Source organism: Oryx dammah, unplaced genomic scaffold (assembly GCF_014754425.2).
Source record: "Oryx dammah isolate SB20612 unplaced genomic scaffold, SCBI_Odam_1.1 HiC_scaffold_18, whole genome shotgun sequence".
NCBI classification, from domain to species: domain Eukaryota; kingdom Metazoa; phylum Chordata; class Mammalia; order Artiodactyla; family Bovidae; genus Oryx; species Oryx dammah.
This window is the reverse complement of record NW_024070202.1, coordinates 52,507,515-52,533,298: the sequence shown is the minus strand read 5'-3', so window position 1 is coordinate 52,533,298 and position 25,784 is coordinate 52,507,515. Positions and strand designations below refer to the sequence as shown.

At 39.7% G+C, this 25,784-nt stretch overlaps 1 protein-coding gene across 1 annotated transcript in view; it reads left to right on the top strand.

The window, feature by feature from the left end:
* Nucleotides 1-25,784, top strand: part of TES (testin LIM domain protein) — a 62,761-nt gene that overhangs the window by 17,997 nt on the left and 18,980 nt on the right. The window contains exon 2 of the mRNA XM_040260892.1: nucleotides 18,368-18,453. Coding sequence (XP_040116826.1) covers nucleotides 18,368-18,453 — 86 coding nt within the window. The remainder of the gene's footprint in view (nucleotides 1-18,367; nucleotides 18,454-25,784) is intronic.

The following is a 25,784-nucleotide window of genomic DNA, read 5'->3' as shown; positions in this document are numbered from 1 at the left end:
TCTGTGCTTAGGCACTAGTGGTTAAGAACAGTGCAGCTGACCTTAGACCTGTCAACAGTTTTCTGCTTTAGTTTCTTCACCTGGATGAAAATGCAGATAATAATTAACAGGTTTCATAGCATTGTTATGAGTATAAAATGAGATGACCCAGGTGAAAATTTATAGCCATTCCTGACAATATAATTGCTCAATAACTATTTGCCATTGCAGTTATTATCACCACCACCCCTGCCAGAGCCCTTTTAAAATCTTGATTTATTTTTTGTGAAAAGCAATGGGAATTCCTTGGTGCTATATCATAAATGATTTGATTAAATTAAAGCAAGTATTAAATAAGTAGATAACACTTTCTGGCATTTCTACAAATCTCAGGCTCTGCAGCAGGCATCAGGAATTCAAATATGAACTAGAAACTCAGTCCAGTGGGGTAAATGAGTATCATAGTATAGAAAAAAAGGACTAAATAATAGAACTTGAACTAAGAGCATTGGAATTCGGAAGAACTCTGCTGAGGATGGTTCAAGAAGGATACAGAGTAACTGCTGTTTGAATTGGGTATGTACAGATGGAGGAGAAGAGGAATGAGGTCCAGGCAAGGGAAAAGCTCGTCTAGAAGCAGAGCATGGCTGTGGGGGAGGGCTGCGAGGCAGGGAGTTGTAGGAACCAGGGTGGTGCCGGGTTGAAAGGCCTTTCTTTTCCAGGCTGAGACACGTGGTGTTCATTGAGCTCACTGAATGTATCTAACAAGGGCAATATTACGATCACCTTTGGGTTTTATTAAAATAATTTTGGGAGTAGCACTACGACATTACATGAAGGGAGTGATCAGTTTGGAGAGTGTGATCCTAGCTTGATGTGATAGAAATATGGACATGAACAGGGAAGTGGAGATGAAAGAGCAAAGTGTAGTTTTTAACAAAACTTGGACATTAAAAACATGCCTTTGACAAGGATCAAGAGGCCCTCATGCCCAAGTTTGGGTAACTAGGTAAGCGTGATGACTTTTTCTTCATTCTTCTTTGCATGTATTTCAGAATTAAGTGAGAGATGGAAAGTTTTTGTTCTTATGAGCAAAGCAAAAAATAACAGCAATTTTCCTAGAAATGATTAATCATACCTCTTAATCACAATGTTACTTCTTTGTATTCCCACCTAAAAAACTTGACAAACTATATGAAAGTTGAAGGTGCCCCTCTTTATGTTTAAGTCTGGTTTTCTCTGTTACCTGACCTTTTTTTTTTTTTGGGTGGTGGGTGGTCACTGAAAATCTTAGTAGATATTGGGAAACAGGCATTGAGCTAAAAAACTAGAACAGTTTAAAATCTTATGTTAGATATTAATGAAAACATACCAATTTGAAGTTGGGTTGAGGGGAAACTTCAAAGATTATATCAGGTTTCTAGAAGAGCCATGTGCTGAGAAGAATTATTTAATTAGAAATTTAATTCCTTTGTCCAGAATATTCACTTGTGTGAACAAGATCTAAAATACCTGAGTGTAATATGAATATATGTGTGTATACATATATATATGTGAATGAATAGATGTGTACATGTACAGAGAGAGAATATATATGTATTTCATATAATCTACCTTGGTCAGCTTCATTCCAAGATGATTAAAGAATTCTTAGTAACACGTGTGTGTTTAGTAACCACATATGATTTTTTGCTCCAGAGGGAAATTTGGTTATGAAAACAGCATGAATCAGATGATCTCACTGTGAATACTGAATAATATCTTCCAGACCTAAATTGTATCCAAATCAAGTCAGACTGTATTAGAAATACCAGATGTTCCCTACTTTCCTTTTTCTTTAAAGTATCTGATATGTAATACCCTTTCCTGGGTCAGAAGAGTCACCTGAAATATTGCCAACCTATGTGGTTGCCTGAAATTATAAATATGGAGAAATTGATCCCATTCTCATTTCTTTCTCTGAAATAAGCAGGAGATGAGGGATATTTTAGGCATGGATCACAGTGCTATATGTTCAGTATCTGGATCCTATAGTTAAGGATATTTAAAAAGTCTTATTTGTCTATGACTAGTATTTCAGGATAAATATTATACAGTCATTTTTATTTTTTCAAAGGACATAGATAGGTATTCCTAAAGCATGACTGTAGTTTTTCCAAATATAGTCAATTCAAAGGACCTGTTTTCTTGGACACTGAAAAAGAAAAATTAATCTGTCATATCCTTGTATTGATGCTGGCCAGAATATGTTACTAAAATTATATGAAGTAGACAAATTTTGGACTTGTGTGCTTATGAAAAACACGTGTTTTCAGGCACTAAGTGTTGACTCTGCAGGGAATACTACATCCCATTTGCTGCTGAAATAATTATGTATAACAGAACTGTGTCTTACCCTCAGAACTTAAATTTTGTGTTTCCTATGTAGTTTTTAAACTACTCTTCCAAGCTGAATTCCAGATGATTCTGACCTGTTAGAGCCAATAATACATTAGCTTTCTCAAATAATTATTTTCTATTTAGTATTTAAATGTTAAGCAGGTGACCATGCTGAATAGCAACTGAGATGAAGTTAATCTGAAACACAATTTTCAGCCATAATTTTAGAATTGAAAAGTGTCTTAGAATTGATCTAGTTCAATTCTTTCATTACCTAGATGAAGCCTACAGAAGAAGAGTAACCTCTAAAATCACTGGACTTGGTCATAATTCCTTAGGCCCACATGACAGTTTTCCTGACTCTCTTCCAGTGCTCTTTCTACATTTTCACCATTTAGTTGTGTAATTCTTGATCATTAATACCTAGTATAGTTAATTCTCATCCATATTACATATAAGCACATATAAGCACATATATTATAAGCACGTATATAAAACACCAATATATATGACCTTCCTGTTCTAAACAGCCAGGCTGCCTTAGGTGAGGAACTAATACTTCCTCTACCATCCCCTCCCACACACCGTGGGTATCATTAAATAACAACTTCCTTGTTCTCATCACTCACCAAAAATTCTCTAGCCCAGAAACCTGGGCAGAAACTAACCTATAAGATCTGGATGTCTAAGAGTACTGGCCATAACTCTTGAGGAAAGGAGAAGGACCCTGACTGACCAAAGAGCGCAGTCTGTACTGTGGGTAAAGGGGAGTATGGGGTATAGAGAGAATTCTGGGTTCTGGGCCTAGGGGCTCCTGAACACTTAAGGAGGAGGAGAAGTTGGCTGAGCCCTTAGAACAGATGGTATTCCAGACCTGCAAACAGACTAAGAAAAGTTGGAGACTCCAAGCTCCTGTGACCTCTGCCCAAAAGAGTCTTGGAATAGGTCTTGAGAATGTTCCTGGGGAAACTCTGGCTCAGAAATTCATTTTACTACAAAGTAGACTTAGAACATTTAACCTCATTTTATATGTTTAACTTGTTAAAGGGAGAATAGCAGATGCCTAAATTGGGGCAGGAACAAAAGCAGAAGGAAGTTACCTCATACCAGTAGAGATATGTCTGCTGGGGTGCAATTTTATCACATAAATTGGGTTGAAAAGGATTAGAGAACACATTGTACTCTGGATTATTACTTAATCTGAAAGTAGGCAATCTATAAAACACTGTTTTCCACAGATCTTTGTTGTTTGAGTATGATACAGAGTTTGTGCTTTTGTATCCTAACAGAGTTTGATAAAGAGGGTGAGATTATGGAAGAAGTTCCCGTCTCAGTAAGTGGCATAAGTTAGAGATCTTCAGTGCTGGGTGTTAAGGAGGTTGAGTTCATAGCTTCATTTACATCTATAAAATTTCTCTTAATGAAATTACTCTAAAGAAAGTAAGTTTATTGTCAATCTGAAACTCTGATCACTTTGGCTGCTAAAATGGTTTTGAAACCTACGTGCTTTTTTTCATTTGTGTGTTGTTTTTTAATTAGAAACATTGGGTTGTAACAGGAGAGTTTGTGTATCATATTGCTGTGACCTCATTCCGCTGTCTTTCATTTACTTGTCTCTTTGTGATATTTTGAGAGTCTCCTCACTCCTTATGGACCCCAGGGGAAGAGGAATGTGTGTGTGTTTGGGAAGGTGGGAAGGGACACATTCTTGAGGTGGACACAAACCCAAACTGCAGGAAAGAAGATGAAGTTGATCTTCCAGGCAGGCCAGCAGGAGTAGAACAACACTGGAGCAGTGCTTTCTGAGCTTTCCAGGGCAGACTGCAGAACTGTTTTCTCAAATTACTGCTTCTCTCAGAGTTAGGTCTCCTAGTCTTCCTAAGGGTCTTCCTGAGGTTTGGCCAGCAGAACTTAAGAGGGGCTCTTGCTTCCCCGTTCCCCATCCCACCCTGTACCTGCATGCCTTTTCTCTAGGACTGTCCTCCATAGAGTCTCATCTTCTCTCTGGGGATGTCTTCTTTTTTAAACCTGGTAACCTAAGACATGGTGTCAGATGCTTCAGGAGATTTATTTGTTCCTCAGGAAAAATAAAAAAAAAAAAAAGGATAGAAAGCCCCACTTGGCCACTACAAGGCTGGCCCTATCACCTCTCATGTTCTCTAAGAGTTCCTCGACTCTAACCATCCTTCTTCTGTCACAGGCTTCAAATACAGTGTCCATTCTGCCTTGAATGTACTTCCTCCTCCTGTTTACTGAGTTAGATGTTCATCATTTCCAGCTTACTTCATGTACCACTTGTTCAAAAGATCTTTCCCATCTTCCCTGCCTGATTCATGGTGTCTTTTTATATAGGTTTCAAAGTCATCTCCATTGAGAGGCAATGCAGGAGGCTTGGGGCTTGTAGTCCTTTTCCTTGAAGCAGAAATGAGCCAGGGAATCTCTGAAAACTGGACACCCTACAGAGTCTGCCCCAGCAACACAGTAGAGCACAAGTCAGACACTGGGTTTTAGGTTAGTTTGCTGTTGACCGGCCATGTAACCAGCAGCAAATCATCTCCTCTAAATTTTGGTTTCCTGATTTCTTATATCAGGAGGATGTCTAGGCTTGTCCAGCACGAAGGATATGTAGGGCACTTTAAAAGAGTAGATGTTCGTGGAACACCACCAGTTCTAATAGCTCTCATGAATAAACGGATAACAATTTTAAGAATATTAAAACGCAGGTAGGAAAGAAACAAATTGCCCCTTTCCAAGGCTGACATCCTCAAGAAAAAGAAATGCAAAAAGGCAAAATGGTTGTCTGACGAGGCCTTACAAATAGCTGAGAAAAGAAGAGAAGCTAAAGGCAAAGGAGAAAAGGAAAGATATGCCCATTTCAGTGCAGAGTTCCAAAGAATAGCAAGGAGAGATAAGAAAGCCTTCCTTAGCAATCAGTGCAAAGAAATAGAGGAAAACAATAGAATGGGAAAGTATAGAGATCTATATCTTCAAGAAAATTAGAGATACCAAGGGAACATTTCATGTAAAGATGAGCGCAGTAAAGGACAGAAATGGTATGGACCTAACAGAGCAGAAGCTATTAAGAGGTGGCAAGAAGACACAGAAGAACTATACAAAAAAGATCTTCAGGACCCAGAAACCACGATGGTGCGATCATTCACCTAGAGCTAGATATTCTGGAATGCAAAGTCAAGTGGGCCTTAGAAAGCATCACTATGAACAGAACTAGAGGAGGTGATGGAATTCCAGTTGAGCTGTTTCAGATCCTTAAAGATGGTTCTGTGAAAGTGCTGCACTCAATATGCCAGAAAATTTGGAAAACTCAGCAGAGGCCACAGGATTGGAAAAGGTCAGTTTTCATTCCAGTCCCAAAGAAAGGCAATGCCAAAGAATGTTCAAACTACCACACAGTTGCACTCATCTCACATGCTAGCAAAGTAATGCTCAAAATTCTCCAAGCCAGGCTTCAGCAGTACGTGAACCATGAGCTCCCAGATGTTCAGCTGGATTTAGAAAAGGCAGAGGAACCAGAGATCAAATTGCCAACTTCCATTGGATCATCAAAAAAGCAAAAGCGTTACAGAAAAACATCTACTTCTGCTTCATTGACTATGCCAAAGTCTTTGACGGTGTGGATCACCACAACCTGTGAAAAATTCGTCAAGAGATGGAAATACCAGACCACCTTACCTGCCTCCTGAGAAATCTGTATGCAAGTCAAGAAGCAACAGTTAGAACTGGACATGGAACAAAAGAAAGGTTTCAAATTGGAAAAGGAGTATGTCAAGGCTACATACTGTCACCCTGCTTATTTAACTTATATGCAGAGTACATCATGAGAAATGCTGGACTGGATGACACTCAAGCTGGAGTCGAGACTGCCAGGAGAAATACCAATACCCTCAGATACACAGATGACACAACCCTTATGGCAGAAAGTGTGAAGAAGAACTAAAGAGCCTCTTGATGAAGGTGAAAGAGGACAGTGAAAAACTTGGCTTAAAACTCAACATTCAGTAACAAAGATCATGGCATCCGGTCCCATCACTGCATAGCAAACAGATGGGGAAACACTGGAAACAGTGACAGACTTTATTTTGGGGGTCTCCAAAATCACTGCAGATGGTGACTGCAGGCACAAAATTAAAGGACACTTGCTCCTTGGAAGAAAAACTGTGAGCAACCTAGACAGCATATTAAAAAGCAGAGACATTACTTGACCAACACAGGTCCTTCTAGTCAAAGCTTTGGTTTTTCCAGTAGTTATGTATGGATGCGTAAGTTGGACTGTAAAGAAAGCTGGACACTGAAGATTTGATGCTTTTGAACTGTGGTGTTGGAGAAGACTCTTGAGAGTCCCTTGGACTGCAAGGAGATACAACCAGGCTATCCTAAAGGAAATCAATCTGAATGTTCATTGGAAGGACTGATGCTGAAGCTGAAACTCCAATATTTTGTCCACCTGATGCAAAGAACTGACTCATTTGAAAAGACCCTGATGGTGGGAAAGATTGAAGGTGGGAGGAGAAGGGGACAGCAGAGGATGAGATGATTGGATGGCATCACCGACGCGATGGACATGAATTTGAGTAGACTCCAGGAGTTGGTGATGGACAAGGAAGCCTGGCGTGCTGCAGTCCATGGGATCGCAAAGAGTGGGACATGACTGAGCAACTGAGCTGAACTGATGCCTTCAAGGCGCTTGCAATCTAATGTCCTTTCTAGACTGGCACTGAATTCTCCTAGCATCCAAATATCAGCCACATGTTTATTCAAAAAACTACTCTACGTAAAGTATCAAGCCCTGTGAGTCACTTAGGAGAAACCCTCCTATATGGTCAATACTCTCTGAAATTTACAATCAACAAATTATACAAGTACATAAACATAAGCATACCTGTTACATGCTAATTAATACTGCAGGGAAAGTAAGTGCTGCAGAAGTTTTTCCAGGAATTCACAGGAGGGGTATAGTAGTTAGTCATGATGCAGTGAGTAAAAGTAAAATTTAAAATGGTAATTGTATTTCCAAACTTAAATTACTTGAGTAATTTTAAATATCTGGAACTATGAAAAGGAGCTGGACAGGACTGAGCGACTGAACTGACTGAAGGCTGACTTTGTAAATCAGCAATGAGCTACACTGAGTTCTTAGTATAAAACCTCTGCTAACTGATTGAGCTTCTAGTTATATGAGCTGAGCTTCCAAGTTTCATTCAGAAATACAGAATGAGGTGGTATTGGTCTAGTATGTTTCCGGTATTTTAGGCCAGTATTGCTCAAACCAGATGATTCAGATTTGAAGGCAGGCAAGAATTTGTTTAGGTGGCCATTTAACTTAGAGGCAGAATCATACTTAGTTCTCCATATTATATAAGCCAGTAAACCTTTGTTTCAGGATTTTATACACACCCACAAACATATAAGTTTGTATGTGTGTGCATGTTCTCTTTCAGGAGATAAAATGTATTTTTTTTTTTAATTTATTTAATTGGAGGCTAATTACTTTACAATATTGTATTGGTTTTGCCATACATTGACATGAATCTGCCACAGGTGTACAGGTGTTCCCCATCCTGAACCTCCCTCCCACCTCCCTCCCCATCCCATCCCTCTGGGTCATCCCAGTGCACCAGCCCCGAGCACTATCTCATGCATCAAACCTGGACTGGCGCTTAGTTTCACATATGATAATATATGTGTTTAAATGCCATTCTCCCAAATCATCCCACCCTCGCCCTATCCCACAGAGTCCAAAAGACTGATCTATACATCTGTGTCACTTTTGCTGTCTAGCATATAGGGTTATCATTACCATCTTTCTAAATTCCATATATATGCATCATTATACTGTATTGGTGTTTTTCTTTCTGGCTTACTTCACTCTGTATAATAGGATCCAGTTTCATCCACCTCATTAGAACTGATTCAAATGTATTCTTTTTAATGGCTGAGTAACACTCCATTGTGTATATGTACCACAGCTTTCTTATCCATTCGTCTGCTGATGGACATCTAGGTTGTTTCCATGTCCTGGCTATTATAAACAGTGCTGCGATGAACATTGGGGTACATGTGTCTCTTTCAATTTTGGTTTCCTAGGTGTGTATGCCCAGCAGTGAGATTGCTGGGTCGTATGGCAGTTCTATTTCCAGTTTTTTAAGGAATGTCCACATTTTCTCCATAGTGGCTGTACTAGTTTGCATTCCCACCCCAGTGTAAGAGGGTTCCCTTTTCTCCACACCCTCTCCAGCATTTATTGCTTGTAGACTTTTGGATAGCAGCCATTCTGATTGGTGTGAAATGGTATCTCTTTGTGGTTTTGGTTTGCATTTCTCTGATAATGAGTGATGTTGAGCATCTTTTCATGTGTTTGTTAGCCATCTGTATGTCTTCTTTGGAGAAATGTCTGTTTATTTCTTTGGCCCATTTTTTGATTGGGTCATTTATTTATCTGGAATTCAGCTGCAGGAGTTGTTTGTATATTTTTGAGATTAATTCTTTGTCAGTTGCTTCATTTGCTATTATTTTCTCCCATTCCAAAGGCTGTCTTTTCACCTTGCTTATAGTTTCCTTTGTTGTGCAGAAGCTTTTAATTTTAATTAGATCCCATTTGTTTATTTTGCTTTTATTTCCAGGATTCTGGGAGGTGGGTCATAGAGGATCCTGCTGTGATTTATGTCAGAGAGGGTTTAGCCTATGTTCTCCTCTAGGAGTTTTATAGTTTCTGATCTTACGTTTAGATCTTTAATCCATTTTGAGTTTATTTTTGTGTATGGTGTTAGAAAGTATTCTAGTTTCATTTTTACAAGTGGTTGACCAGTTTTCCCAGCGCCACTTGTTAAAGAGATTGTCTTTAATCCATTGTATATTCTTGCCTCCTTTGTCGAAGATAAGGTGTCCATAGGTGTATGGATTTATCTCTGGGCTTTCTATTTTGTTCCATTGATCTATATTTCTGTCTTTGTGCCAGTACCATACTATCTTAATGACTGTGGATTTGTAGTAGAGCCTGAAGTCAGGCAGGTTGATTCCTCCAGTTCCATTCTTCTTTCTCAAGATTGCTTTGGCTATTCGAGGTTTTTTGTATTTCCATACAAATTGTGAAATTATTTCTTCTAGCTCTGTGAAAAATACCATTGGTAGCTTGATAGGGATTGCATTGAATCTATAGATTGCTTTGGGTAGTATACTCATTTTCACTATATTGATTCTTCCGATCCATGAACATGGTATTTTTCTCCATCTATTAGTGTCCTCTTTGATTTATTTCACCAGTGTTTTGTAATTTTCTATATATAGGTTTTTTGTTTCTTTAGGTAGATATATTTCTAAGTATTTTATTCTTTTCATTGCAGTGGTGAATGGAATTGTGTCCTTATTTTCTCATTATTAGTGTATAGGAATGCAATTCTGTGTGTTAATTTTATATCCTGCAACTTTACTATATTCATTGATTAGCTCTAGTAATTTTCTGATGGAGTCTTTAGGGTTTTCTATGTAGAGGATCATGTCATCTGCAAACAGTGAGAGTTTTACTTCTTTTCCAATTTGGATTCCTTTTATTTCTTTTTCTGCTCTGATTGCTGTGGCCAAAACTTCCAAAACTATGTTGAATAGTAGTGGTGAGAGTGGGCACCCTTGTCTTGTTCCTGACTTGAGGGGAAATGCTTTCAATTTTTTACCACTGAGGATAATGTTTGCTGTGGGTTTGTCATATATAGCTTTTATTATGTTGAGGTATGTTGCTTCTATTCCTGCTTTCTGGAGAGTTTTTATCATAAATAGATGTTGAATTTTGTCAGAGGCTTTCTCTGCATCTATTGAGATAGTCATATGGCTTTTATTTTTCAATTTGTTAATGTGGTGTATTACATTTATTTGCAGATATTGAAGAATCCTTGCATCCCTGGGATAAAGCCCACTTGGTCCTCTTTTTAATGTGTTGTTGGATTCTGTTTGCTAGAATTTTGTTAAGGATTTTTGCATCTATGTTCATCAGTGATATTGGCCTGTAGTTTTCTTTTTTTGTGGCATCTTTGTCAGATTTTGGTATTAGGGTGATGGTGGCCTCATAGAATGAGTTTGGAAGTTTACCTTCCTCTGCAATTTTCTGGAAGAGTTTGAGTAGGATAGGTGTTAGCTCTTCTCTAAATTTTTGGTAGAATTCAGCTGGGAAGCCATCTATTCCTGGGGTTTTGTTTGCTGGAAGATTTCTGATTACAGTTTCAATTTCCATGCTTGGGATGGGTCTGTTAAGGTTTTCTATTTTTTCTTGGTTCAGTTTTGGAAAGTTGTGCTTTTCTAAGAATTTGTCCATTTCTTCCAAGTTGTCCATTTTATTGGCATATAGTTGCTGATAGTAGTCTCTTATGATCCTTTGTGTTTCTGTGTTGTCTGTTGTGATCTCTCCATTTTCATTTCTAATTTTATTGATTTGATTTTTCTCCCTTTGTTTCTTCATGAGTCTGGCTAATGGTTTGTCAATTTTATTTATCTTCTCAAAGAACCAGCTTTTGGCTTTGTTGATTTTTGCTATGGTCTCTTTTGTTTCTTTTGCATTTATTTCTGCCCTAATTTTTAAGATTTCTTTCCTTCTACTAACCCTGGGGTTCTTCATTTCTTCCTTTTCTACTTGCTTTAGGTGTAGAGTTAGGTTATTTGACTTTTTTCTTGTTTCTTGAGGTAAGCCTGTATTGCTATGAACCTTCCCCTTAACACTGCTTTTACAGTGTCCCACGGGTTTTGGGTTGTTGTGTTTTCATTTTCATTTGTTTCTATGCATATTTTGATTTCTTTTTTGATTTCTTCTATGATTTTTTGGTTATTCAGCAGCATGTTGTTCAGCCTCCATATGTTGGAATTTTTAATAGTTTTTCTCCTGTAATTGAGATCTAATCTTACTGCATTGTGGTCAGAAAAGATGTTTGGAATAATTTCAGTTGTTTTGAATTTACCAAGGCTAGATTTATGGCCCAGGATGTGATCTATCCTGGAGAACGTTCCGTGTGCACTTGAGAAAAACGTGAAATTCATATAATTGTTATATCTTCTTATTGGATAGATCCTTTGATCATTATGTAGTGTCTGTCTGTGTCTCTTTTCACAGTCTATTCTATCTGATAGGAGTATTGCTACTCCTGCTTTCTTTTGGTCTCTGTTTGCATGGAATATCTTTTTCCAGCCCTTCACTTTCAGTCTGTATGTGTCCCTTGTTTCGAGGTGGGTCTCTTGTAGACAGCATATATAGGTGTCTTGGTTTTATATCCATTCAGCCAGTCTTTGTCTTTTGGTTGGGGCATTCAACCCATTTACATTTAAGGTAATTATTGATATGTATGATCCTGTTGCCATTTACTTTATTGTTTTGGGTTCGAGTTTATATACCCTTTCTGTGTTTCCTGTCTAGAGAAGATCCTTTAGCATTTGTTGGAGAGCTGGTTTGGTGGTGCTTAATTCTCTCAGCTTTTGCTTGTCTGCAAAGCTTTTGATTTCTCCTTCATATTTGAATGAGATCCTTGCTGGGTATAGTAATCTGGGCTGTAGGTTTTCTTTCATCACTTTAAGTATGTCCTGCCATTCCCTCGTGGCCTGAAGAGTTTCTATTGAAAGATCACCTGTTATCCTTATGGGAATCCCCTTGTGTGTTATTTGTTGTTTTTCCCTTGCTGTTTTTAATATTTGTTCTTTGTGTTTGATCTTTGTTAATTTGATTAATATGTGTCTTTAGGTGTTTCATCTTGGGTTTATCCTGTTTGGGACTCTCTGGGTTTCTTGGACTTGGGTGATTATTTCCTTCCCCATTTTAGGGAAGTTTTCAACTATTATCTCCTCAAGTATTTTCTCATGGTCTTTCTCTTTGTCTTCTTCTTCTGGGACTCCTATGATTTGAATGTTGGCGCATTTAACATTGTCCCAGAGGTCTCTGAGATTGTCCCAGAGGTCTCTGAGATTGTCCTCATTTCTTTTAATTTGTTTTTCTTTTTTCCTCTCTGTTTCATTTATTTCTACCATTCTATCTTCTACCTCACTTATCCTATCTTCTGCCTCCATTATTCTACTATTGGTTCCCTCCAGAGTGTTTTTGATCTCATTTATTTCATTATTCATGATATATTGACTCTCTTTTATTTCTTCTAGGTCCTTGTTAAACCTTACTTGCATCTTCTCAATCCTTGTATCCAGGCTATTTATCTGTAATTCCATTTTGTTTTCAAGATTTTGGATCATTTTCGCTATCATTATTCAGAATTCTTTATCATGTAGATTCCCTATCTCTTTCTCTTTTGTTTGGTTTGGTGGGCATTTATCCTGTTCCTTTACCTGCTGGGTATTTCTCTGCCTTTTCATCTTGTTTATATTGCTGTGTTTGGGGCAGCCTTTCCATATTCTGGCAGTTTGTGGAGTTCTCTTTATTGTGGAGTTTCCTTGCTGTGGGTGGGGTTGGATGGGTGTGTCAAGGTTTTCTGTTTAGGGAAGCTTGTGTCTGTGTTCTGGTGGGTGGAGCTGGATTGCTTCTCTCTGGAGTGCAATGAAGTGTCCAGTAATGTGTTATGAGATGTCAGTGGTTTTGGAGTAACTTTGGGCAGCCTGTATATTGAAGCTCAGGGTTGTGTTCCTGTGTTGCTGGAGAATTTGTGTGGTATGTCTTGCTCTGGAACTTGTTGGCTCGTGGGTGGTGCTTGGCTTCAGTGTAGGTATGGAGACATTTGATGAGCTCCTGTCAATTAATGTTCCCTGGAGTCAGGAGTTCTCTGGTGTTCTCAGGATTTGGACTTGAGTCTCCTGCCTCTGGTTTTCAGTCTTATTCTTACAGTAGCCTCAAGACTTGTCCATCTATACAGCACCAGTGATAAAGCATCTACGTTAAAGATGAAAGGTTTCTCCACAGTGATGGACACCCAGAAAGGTTCTCAGAGTTACATGGAGAAGAGAAGAGGGAGGAAGGAGATAGAGGTGACCAGGAGGAGAAGGGAGGGAACCAAAAGAGGAGAGAGCAAGCTAACCAGTAATCACTTCCTTATGTGTGCTACACAGTCTGGACTGCTCAGAGATGTTCGTGGAGTTACACACAGAAGAGAAGAGGGAGGAAGGAGACAGAGGTGGCCAGGAGGATAAAGAGGGGAATCAAAAGGAGTGAGACAGATCCAGGCAGTAATCAGTCCCCTAAGTGTTCTCCACCATCTGGAACACACAAAGAGATTCACAGAGTTGGGTAGAGAAGAAAAGTGGAGGGGGAGATAGAGGCGACCTGGTGGAGAAAAAGGAGAGTCAAAAGGGGGAGAGAGCAATCAGGCCAGTGACCTCGCTCCCTCATAAAAATGAGTACTGAAGATCAGGTTCTTAAAGGTACAAAGTTGATAACAAATACTAAAAAGCAAAAATTAAAAATCTATTGTAGAAGTTGGATTCTCAAAAATACAATATTAAAGAAAAAAACAAAGTCACAAAACTTATAAAATATATATATATGAAGTTTGCTTTAAAAATTAGGGTCTTTTTTTGACACAGATGTGTATAGCGGACTTTTGGACTCAGAGGAAGAGGGAGAGGGTGTGATGATTTGGGAGAATGGCATTGAAACATGTATAATATCATGTAAGAATCGAAATGCCAGTCTATGTCTGATGCAGGATATGACACGCTTGGGGCTGACGCGCGGGGATGACCCAGAGAGATGTTGTGGGGAGGGGGGTGGGAGGGGGGTTCATGTTTGGGAACGCATGTACACCCGTGGTGGATTCATGTCAATCTATGCCAAAACCAATACAGAATTGTAAAGTAAAAATTAAAAATAAATAAATAAATAAAAATTAGGGTCTTTTTTTGCAAAGTAATAGCAGGTAATGAAAAGTAAAGGAATAAGAGAACTTAAAAAAATTTTTTAATTAAAAAAATGATAATAGTAAAAATGTATCTTGGACTTTCTCTGGTATTGTGGACAGTGTGGGGTCAGTTCATTCTCCCATAGTTCCTTGATCTGGCTTATACCTCTCAAGATCTATAGGCCCCTTCCTATGTGGTCGATGCTAACTACAGGGTTTTATTCTATTGCACCTGTCTCTTCCAAGGCGGTTCCCTCTGTTTGTTTTAGCTTCTTCTGTTTGCTGGTCTCTTCAGTGTCTAATTTCCGCCCTGACACAAGGTGGCAGTGGTGGGCACTTTTTTAGGCTCACTTATTCAGTCGTGCTGTGGGGACGGAGGAATGCTGCAAACAAATAACACTGGCGTGTGCTCGCAGTGTCTTAGTCACACTGGGTTTGCCCCTGCTCACAGCCTTATGGAAGAAAGTGAAGAGGAACTAAAAAGCCTCTTGATGAAAGTGAAAGAGGAGAGTGAAAAAGTTGGCTTAAAGCTCAACATTCAGAAAACTAAGATCGTGGCATCTGGTCCCATCACTTCATGGCAAATAGATGGGGAAACAGTGTCAGACTTTATTTTGGGGGGCTCCAAAATCACTGCAGATGGTGATTGCAGCCATGAAATTAAAAGACACTTACTCCTTGGAAGGAAAGTTATGACCAACCTAGATAGCATATTGAAAAGCAGAGACATTACTTTGCCAACAAAGGTCCATCTAGTCAATGCTATGTTTTTTCCAGTGGTCATGTATGGATGTGAGAGTTGGACTGTGAAGAAGGCTGAGCGCTGAAGAATTGATGGTTTTGAACTGTGGTGTTGGAGAAGACTCTTGAGAGTCCCTTGGACTGCAAGGAGATCCAACCAGTCCATTCTAAAGGAGATCAGCCCTGGGATTTCTTTGGAAGGAATGATGCTAAAGCTGAATCTCCAGTACTTTGGCCACCTCATGCGAAGAGTTGACTCATTGGAAAAGACTCTGATGCTGGGAGGGATTTGGGGGCAGCAGGAGAAGGGGACGACAGAGGATGAGATGGCTGGATGGCATCACTGACTCGATGGACATGAGTTTGAGTGAACTCCAGAAGTTGGTGATGGACAGGGAGGCCTGGCATGCTGCAATTAATGGGGTCGCAAAGAGTCAGACATGACTGAGCAACTGAATGGAACTGAACTGAACGATGTGTGTGCTTTCCCTGTCTACACTGCTTAGGCTCTAGGTTGCTCTGCCGAGAACTGTCTGAGGCTGGCCCTGGATTGCATGCACTTCCCAGGTCTTAGCCGCTCAGGTTCAGGTACTCGGATACTCCAAGAGGCACAGACTCGGTTGGGCCTGTGTTTTGTGCCCTTCCCAGGTCTGAGCAACTCAAGTGACCAGGTGCTTGGCGAGAATGGTCACTGTGACTTATGGCCTCCCCCCGTCCCTGCCGCTCAGTTTTCTGGGTGTACAATGGAGCACCTTTTTAGGTGTGCCTTGTGTCTCTTCTGGGGATCTGATCTCTGGCTGCAACCCTCCCGGCAGATGTTGACCATCCAGAATCCCAAGAAGTCTTTGTTAGCAACGAAGCCTGCTTGCAGTTTGGTAGATGATGCCTCTCTGGGGCCGCGATTGCCCCCTTCCAGCTCTGGCTGCCCTCGCCTGCCTCTCTGGCGGGGGATGGTCCAGTCCTCAGGCGGCTAGCTCTGCTCAGCCCTTTATTCTGTGAGCGGGCCTGGCGGTGTCTTAGGTTAGGGCTTTTCTTGGGATAGCTATCCCACAGTCTGGTTTGCTATCTCAAGTTAGTTCCCTCAGATTGCCCTCGGGCATTCAGGCCTGGTCCTTACTGTAAGCAATGCAGCCTGCACCTCCCTGCCCAGCCCCTGCTTGCTAGTGGCAGATGCGGGCATCTGCCGGTGTCTGAGGCTGCTTCTCCACTGGGAGTTACCGTTGGGCACGTAATCTGTGGGTTTTAATTATTTATTTATGTTTCTTCCCCGTTATGTTGCCCTCTGAGGTTCCAATGCTCGCCACAGACTCACCAGTGAGAGTGTTTCCTGGTGTTTGGAAACTTCTCTCTTTTTTAAGACTCCCTTCCCCAGACAGATCTCTGTCCCTACCTCTTTTGTCTCTTTTTATCTTTTATATTTTTTCCTACATCTTTCCGAAGACAATGGGCTGCTTTTCTGGGTGCCTGATATCCTCTGCCGGCACTCAGAAGTTGTTCTGTGGAATTTACTCAGCATTCAAATGTTTTTTCGATGAATTTGTGGGGAAGAAAGTGGTCTCCCCGTCCTATTCCTCCGCCATCTTAGGACCACCTCAAAATGTATTTCTTACTGTGAGTTTAGAAGCAGCTGATTTAAGCTGAGCTATGTGATTAAGCCTTAATAATATAATCTTAATTTTCATCTGAGATTCAGTTTAGCAGGGGATACATGGAACATAGTATGAGGCAAATCCATATACTAGACAGATTCAGGATTGTTACCTCTCCTGTAATGGAAAACGAGGAAGGGCTGGAAAAATAATTGACTTTTTTAGATTTGCTATTCATTTTACTATGGGTATTGTAGTGGAGAAAAAAACTTTTTAATTATGTTCATCGCAAAAGACCAATAAACTAAAATAGCTAGAATCTGTCTTTTGGTAACCCATTTTATTTCTGTACTGTGAACTATAATGATAAGTGACAAGAAAATAATTTGATTATTTCAAAAAAAACAAAGTGGCTAGTGTTAAAGTATACAATTTAGAGAATTTTTAATCTTTTGAAAATGGTAATGGAGATATGGCAAAGGTAATAAAGTGTAGTTAATGCTGGACAGGTTTTTATCACGTTTAGCAAATATTCTTGAAATGGTTTAACTTTAAAAATCGTAGGTTCTCCTAAGCAGCTGGGTAGACCAGCTGGTTTTGAATATGCCCTTAGTTATGTAAAAGGATGTGGTAAAATTCTTAAGAAAAAAGGAAGGGCTTCATTTAAACTTCATCTGATCAAGCTGATCTTTCATGGAACAAGTTACAATGTGTTTTGTTTTAAATTTTTTAATCAAAGGATAGTTGCTTTACAGAATTTTGTGGTTTTGATTGCAGTGACAAACACAACTTGATAAAGCTACAAAAGGGAGCCATTGAAAAAAGTCTCTTGTCTGACTTGTAACACTCACTCCAGACACTAAACAGTAACAAATCTGTCAGCAGTCAGTGATATGAATAATGGAAGCACTGGTGATTTGTTGATGTGCTAAAGCAAAGCTAGTTGATCTTTTTCACTCTAATACCAATAGTTGGGTTACAGAGCTTACATTGCCTTCTGGTGTCCTTCCCTCATCTGCACCCCTCCTCTTTTGCTTATTAAGTCATGTCTCAGCAGTTCCTGAGAATTACTGTTAATATGGTAGAAGGAAAAAAATGGTTTGCTATATAAGGGCAGTAGTGCAATCCCTGCACCCCTATCTAGGGCATAAGAGCACAGACCTTGGAGTCAGATCTCTTGTACACCATCTTAAGTAAGCTCTGTGGCCTCTCAGAGTTTCAGTTGTCATCTCTTAAGATGGAGAATAGAATTGCCTACTTTATAAGTATTTTATGAGGTTCTGTAAAATTTTAGTGAAATAAGTGCTCATCTCTATCCCTGTCATTCAGTATGTTTGTTGTTGCTATTATTGTTATTATATTTATCAAAAATAAAATAATAATATTAAATCAATATTTAATTAAATAATTAAAACAATATTTCCCCAAATCGTTTGCATATTCCTTGTTTGCCAAAAAAATATGTCATTTGGGGCCATGCTTGCTTTCCAAGCTCTGGCTCCTCTGACTGTTTCCTGTACCTATTATATACAGGGCATGTGGTGGCCAAAAAGATAAATTCATGACTTTTTGTGACTTTTGCAATATGTTTAGTCTTCTATATAGTTGTATTCTAATGCTTTTTTATTCATGAAAAAAGCAATAAGAATACAGGGTATGTTGTGTATGCACTTGGAATCACCATATAGCATACCTGGATGTCATCACTGACTAAACAATGTGATACTCATGAAATATTTGTTTGAAAGTTATATGAAGAGGAGTGGTAAATTGAATTAAAGTTGTGGTCTTTTGATTTTTTTTAAGATTTTTTTAAAACATAATAATAAATCCATGTTGTTTTCTCTTTAACAGATGGGTCTAGGTCATGAGCAAGGATTTGGAGCCCCTTGTTTAAAATGCAAAGAAAAATGTGAGGGATTCGAACTGCACTTCTGGAGGTAATGTTTTGAAAACTAAAGCCACATTAGTAATTTCTGCTTTTTGGCACTGCTTCCTCAGACAGTGGAGACTGCTTACAAGTTATCCAGCATGGTTGATAAGTTGTGATCTATTGTATTCTTTTCTAAGAAATAAGAAATAAAGCTATTCTGACTTCTTATCATTATTTGAGCTTATTGGGCTATAGTGACTATTTATTTGCTTGATTTATTTGCTGGTTTTCAGTTTTCCTGTGAGACTAAAATATTGACTATGTCTCTTCTGAGTGGCAAATAAGTTTATGGTGATCCTGAAGGACTATTTATCAATTGTTAGTCTTTTATTAAGAATGGACAGCTATGCACATCTCATCTGCATATTTGTGATTAAACAATAAATACAATGAGTTGAGCATTCATGTCCTAGTTGTCAGGAAACGGACTTGAATCTAGATTTTTTTTCCCCAAAAAATTTTCAGCTGTAAATTTACTACTGAAAACCTTTGAAAAGCTTGAGTTAAAAAAAAATGATAATCTGTTGCCATTGTCTTGATTTGAATCAAGTGCCTACCTATGGAAGACAAATGTTAGTGGATCAAAAACGTGAATTTTTTATAGCTCTTATTTGCATGTTTTTTAAAAATCATTATTCTATGTCATATAAACCTAAAATTGGTATTTTAAATCCATTCTTTTAAAGAACATAAATGTCGTTCATCAGTGGCTGCCAAGACCATAATGATAATTTATAAGTGTTCAAAGTTCAGTTCAGTTCAGTTCAGTCGCTCAGTCGTGTCCGACCCTTTGCAACCCCATGAATCATAGCACACCAGGCCTCCCTGTCCATCACCAACTCCTGGAGTTCACTCAGACTCGTGTCCATCGAGTCAGTGATGCCATCCAGCCATCTCATCCTCTGTTGTCCCCTTCTCCTCCTGCCCCCAATCCCTCCCAGCATCAAAGTCTTTTCCAGTGAGTCAACTCTTGGCATGAGGTGGCCAAAGTACTGGAGCTTCAGCTTTAGCATCATTCCTTCCAAAGAGACCCTAGGGTTGATCTCCTTTAGAATGGACTGGTTGGATCTCCTTGCAGTCCAAGGGACTCTCAAGAGTCTTCTCCAACACCACAGTTCAAAAGCATCAATTCTTCGGCGCTCAGCCTCCTTCACAGTCCACCTCTCACATCCAGACATGACCACTGGAAAAACCATAGCCTTGACTGCTGCTGCTAAGTCACTTCAGTCGTGTCCAACTCTGTGTGACCCCATAGACGGCAGCACACGAGGCTTCACCGTCCCTGGGATTCTCCAGGCAAGAACACTGGAGTGGGTTGTCATTTCCTTCTCCAATGCTTGAAAGTGAAAAGTGAAAGTGAATTCGCTCAGTTGTGTCGGACCCTCAGCGACCCCATGGACTGCAGCCTTCCAGGCTCCTCTGCCCATGGGATTTTTCAGGCAAGAGTACTGGAGTGGGGTGCCATTGACTAGACGGACCTTAGTTGGCAAAGTAATGTCTCTGCTTTTGAATATGCTATCTAGGTTGGTCATAACTTTTCTTCCAAGCTAGAATTAGCATATTATTGCTAGAAGAAAAAATTAAAGTGATCAACCATACATCATTAGGATGGCAGCTGACTGTTAGAATGAATCTCATTTGAGGACCACTCTTACACTGCATATTTCCATAGGAAACACTGTAGAATAAAAAATGTAATCGGCTATAGGGTTGTATACAGTATAAGTTGAAGAATGTAAAATAAAATTTAGGGTATTAAGTTTCTTTAAAAGCTCATTTACATAATAAGTTTTAGGAAACAAGGACAGTTGTTTTAAATAGTGAAGGCAAAGGAAACCTTAGCCCTCCCCCAAATGATGATACAGTTCTCTATGTGTAAGGAGCTAAAATGGCCCAGGGAATTTTAAAATTACAAGACTTTACTGGCTCTTCTTTATGCTGCCTCTTCAAGGGACATAGCAGTTTGTGAATATGTCTGTAATATTTTGGAAAGGTAAAGTCACCAAACACAAAATAGTTGTCATGCATTAGAATATTTCAGCTCCTGAGAACACAGCTCTTTGTACTCAGTGGATTTTGTGGAGAGCTGCACTGCCCTCTGCTGGGTACAGTTCTTGCTTTGCAGTCTCACATCATGCTCTTTTTAGTTTGACTATGCATTTGCCAAAACTGCTAATGAGATTTTTATTTAAAGCAGGTTAGTTTATAGTAGTTCTTATTTGCTCTGTATTATTTTTGTATTGTAGATAACTATCATCTGATATTTTCAGATAAAAATGTCAGATAAGAGCAGTGACATGAAAATCACTTTATTATCATTTTTCCATGTAGTCTCATCTCCTTAGCCTCAGTATTTTCTGAGAATCTGTTAAGAACCATAAAATACTATATCTTCTGGTTGGGCTTCCCTGGTGGCGTAGAGTGTAAAGCATCTGCCCACAATGCGGGAGACCTGGGTTTGATCCCTGGGTGGGGAAGATCCCCTGGAGAAGGAAATGGCAACCCACTCCAGTACTCTTGGCCTGGAAAACCCCATGGATGGAGAAGCCTGGTGGGCTACAGTCCATGGAGTCACAGAGAGTCGGACATGACTGAGTGACTTCACTTTCACTTTTCTTCTGGCTAATAACCACAGTGTTGGGTATGTGATGTAAGCTGACCCAGTCATGGTTCGTCATTTCCTTGTTCACACTGATTGGTCCATTTATGGGCACTTGACAAAAGTCAGATCAGTTGAAACTCTTCCTAGAGGTGGTAGTTGTTGAATAATTTTACCCTAGGGACCTGCAAATGTCTTGTGTTTCTGATTGCCTCAGGTTGCTTATGAGAAACCATATGCAAGTAAAAAGAGACAAACTCTGACTACTACCTAGTAGTATTTTCATTAGCATGTTGCTGCCTGACCTCCCAGGGTCTCAGAACTCAGGCTGAGTTATTAGCTGTTCCACACACATTCACCAAGCATCTGTTACGCTTTAGATATTTTGCCATGTGCTGACTCCAGCACTTTGGCCCCCTGATGCGAAGAGCTGACTCATTTGAAAGGACCCTGATGCTGGGAGAGATTGAGGGCAGGAGGAGAAGGGGACGACAGAGGATGAGATGGCTGGATGGCGTCGCTACTCAATGGACATCGGTTTGGGTGGACTCTGGGAGTCGGTGATGGACAGGGAGTCCTGGCGTGCTGTGGTTCATGGGGTCGCAAAGAGTCGGACATGACTGAGTGAACTGAACTGAAGAAAGATAAAAGTCCCTGATCTTACCCAAAGTGTAGATATTTCCTATGATTTACTAGTTTCTCTATGTTCCCTAGAGTATTTGAGAAGTTATTTATCCCCCATAATCCAGTTTTTTTCCCCTACATTTTCCCTTACATTGTCTGCACAAATGATACTGGCCTCTTTATCCTGTTGGGTATAACTGCTCAGCCCTCAGATCATGGCTTAAATGTTACCTCTTCAGATAGGTTTTTTGTTTTCTCTTACTTCCCCATTTATGTGGATTTATTCTGTTGTTGCTCTGTATTAATGTACCATGTTTCTTTCCTTCCTGATACACATTGTTCTAGGGCTTCCCAGCTGGCTCAGTGGTAAAGAATCCACCTACCAATCCAGGAGACACAAGAGACAAGGGTCCAATCTCTGAGTCAGGAAGCTCCTGGAATAGAAAATGACAACCCACTCCAGCATTCTCGCCTGGAGAATCCCATGGACAGAGGAGCCTGGTGGGCTACAGTCCATGGGGTCACAAAGAATCAGATACAACTGAACATACATACATGTTCACACATATTCGTAAAAGACTAGGGCTTTGCCACAGCTTCCAGTCTAACTTGGATTTATATAGTCTGTACAAATGGTGTTATTTAGTAGTTCTGTCTTCTTCCTGGCATCAGCCCAGACACATTTCTCAGAATTTTTGATAATTCCTTGACCTTTTCACCACAGCTGGAAAGCTTGAGGGTAAGTCCCTTTGACTTCCAGATGAGCCATTTTGAAGACTTTTACAGACTTTCTAAGGCTGGTTGTCCTGTGTAACAAAGGTTCCAGATTTGGTTCGAGGCCATAGAACTGCTGTGATTGAAGTTGACATGGGGTCTCAAGTTCCTGCCCACTTAACCTCCTCCTCCATCTTCATGGTGACCTTGACTTCTAAGACCCTTAGGGCTTCTTGGAGCACATTGTGAAAATCAGAGCCTAGTTGTTCTTCACTTTTATCAGTCTGACCTTCTATGCAGCCACAAGAATGGTCTTTTGAAAATGGATACTATTGTGTACTTACCAATAGCTTAAGAATCTTAATGCTTTCCCACTGGACTTGATCCTTTGAACAAAGTCTTTGGCCTTTGATGTTAAACCTCAATATCTATCCTCTGCTTACTCTTCCAACCTTCCTTCCATTTCAAGTACCCTGTGCTTCAATTACTTAGACACATGCTGTTTCCTAAAATTTCTGTGCCTTATCTCATGTTCCCTTTGCCTAGAAAGACCCTATATGGTCAAACTAAAAAGAAGTCTCACCACATGGAAACAAAAAGTCCTTCCTGTTCTCTTCAAGTCTTGGCCCAGGCGATGTCTCTGAGAAGTTGTGTTTGCTCCCTATATGAGTCAGCTCAGGTTCTGTAGTAAAATACCATAGGCTGGTTTCTTAATAGCAGAAATGTATTGTCTTACACTTCTGGAGGCTAGAAGCCCAAGACTAAAACATGAGCATGGTTGGGTTCCGGTGAGGAGCCATTTCCTGGTTTGTAGATGGCCGCCTCCTGGCCGTATCCTCACATGCCCTTTTCTCTGTGTGTACATGCAGAGAGAGAAGGTCTCTCTCATATTATATGGCACCAATCTTTTCAGATTAGAACTCCACCCTTATGATCTCATTTAAATTTTACCTCCTAAAAGCTCTCCCAGTACAGTCACATCGGGGGTTAGAGCTTCAAGATATGAATTGGGGGAGGGACCTTGTTCATTCCATAGCACCTTCTTTTCCTGGTCCACACACACCCAAGTAAAGTAAATCATTTTCCCCTTTAGCACCTTGTACACTTGTAGAAATCTAGGAAGTAAATGCTCAAATTTCATTTTCTTCATCGTTCGGACCTCCTGCTGGGGCTTTCCATTGGTGGGGCAAGGTGGCCCATTGCCACAGTCCTTAAGTGTCTGCCTGGTAAGGCCCTGCACAGGGTACTGTGCAGAGTGGGTCTAGAGAGTGAGTGGGAGAGATCCAGCAGGCATGACTGCCTGTTCAAAGTGTGTCCCAAAGGTTGTAAAAAGCTGAAAACAAACTCTTAGACATACAAATGTTTAGAGTGGGATTCATAAGTTAGCTAGCCAAAGCTCATTTTACAGATCGAACTTAAAACCCAAAGGAGTTTTTAAGAAGAGACTTATTTGAGTCTGTTGGTTCTTAGTAAGAAATACATGAACATCTTTGTCGCACACCAATAAACACTTGTCTGTTGCTCCATAACAAATGACTATAAATTTAGCAGGTTAAAACAATAACTGGATGTTAATTAACTCAACATCCATTTGTGCTTTAGGTCAGAAGTCTGGGCTGCTTAGCTGGATTCTCTTCTTAGGCTCCTAAAAGGCTGAAATCAGGGTGTTGGCCAGGTTGAGCTCTAAGAATCTGCCTCCAGGCTCACTCCTTAGGGAGGTAGAATTTATTTCTCTGTGATTGTAGACCTGAGGTCCCTGTTTCCTTGCTGGCTGTTAGCCAGGGGCTACTCTCAGCCTCTGGAAGCCACTCACATGGCAACCTCCAAGCCAACATAGTTGGCTTAGAATCCTTTCTGCACCTCTGATCTCTTCAAATTCCTCTTACACTCCCAGCCAGAGAACTTATTATTTTTTAAGGGCTCTTGTGATTAGATTTGGCACACCTGAATAACCTCTCCTTTTCCATATAAAGTAACATAATAGGAGTAATACCAAGGTGAAGGTCATAGGGACTGTCTTAAAATTCTGTTTATCACAGCACTTTATTTACTTGATTGTACCTCATCCTCATAATACCTTTTGAGATAAGTAGTGTAGTATTCCTATTTTATATTTGAGAAGTCAAAGACTTAAGGAAAGTTAAATAACTTATTTAAGGCATGGCTTATAGATGGCAGAGCTGGAATTTGGACCCAAAGCCTACCAAAACCTTCCTTATCACCACTTTTCTACAGGACATAACAAAAACTTGAACCCACATTCACACTCTTCTGCCCAGTGAACTGTGGACTGCACCGGCTGTGCGCCCTCCCAGTGTGGCACTTTTGCAGCATAGACATGGTTGTGGACAAAAATATTGTAACAGTGAGCTCTCCTTTTTTTCAGTGTACCAGTAATTACAAAGCTAGAGGAAAGTAAAAGACTGAGGATACCTGATATTAATACTTATCATGTAAAAACTACTATCTTCTGGGCACACTTTTAAGTAATATTTAGAAATAACAAATACTTATGAAATACGAGACAGAAACCCAGGATATGAAGTTTATAGCCAATTATTTCATATTGAAAGTAATATCATTGGAACCATAGATCATTTATTATATAAGTAATAGAATAAGTAATAAAATTATTATTTTATTTAATCCTCAATAAATCGTTTCAATAAAACAGTTGCATTTTACAAGAAAAGTGTTATTTGGATGAATATAGCATACATCTGTCCAGAGAATTTCTGATTGGGTTAGAGCTGGCTGAAAACTGAAAATTCCCCACCATAAATGGATTAATGCCTGTGTTGAATTCTATAACAGAGGCCCACTCTTAAGTCCATATATGTATATGCCTGTTGTAAAAGGGCAGCTCCCAACCCTTTTAAATTATTCGTTTATAGCTGTGCCATGACCGTTCCGTTAAATCACCGGGACTGCTGGCGGTATGTCAGAGCACGCCAGTTGCTACTACTTGCCTTGGAAAAATAGTAATTTTTACAAATAGTGCTACAAAAATAACGTCTCTTTTGAGGGATAGTTTCTTGACTGCTTTCAGCTTGCAACTATAAATCTATGTACTTTTCTGAGCAGTGCTTTTGGTAAGTTTTGTACTCTCCTGAAATTAACTCAAGAACTCTGAAGTTGTAATATAAAACTGTGAGTATACAGTTCTGATTTGTCATGCATATTAATCTTTGCATGTGTATATGTTAACAGCTTTAAACTTTTTAGGACAAATAGCCCTCCTTACCCTACATCATAGAGCTTCCCAGTCTACCAGTCTACCCTCAAATCTTTTTTAGAAAGTCATATAAAAAAGACTGTTTTAAACTAACTTAATTCAGAGTCTCCCCTACATTTCCCCTTCACACAACTTTTAACCTCCCATGGAAAATTTGGGCAGAAAT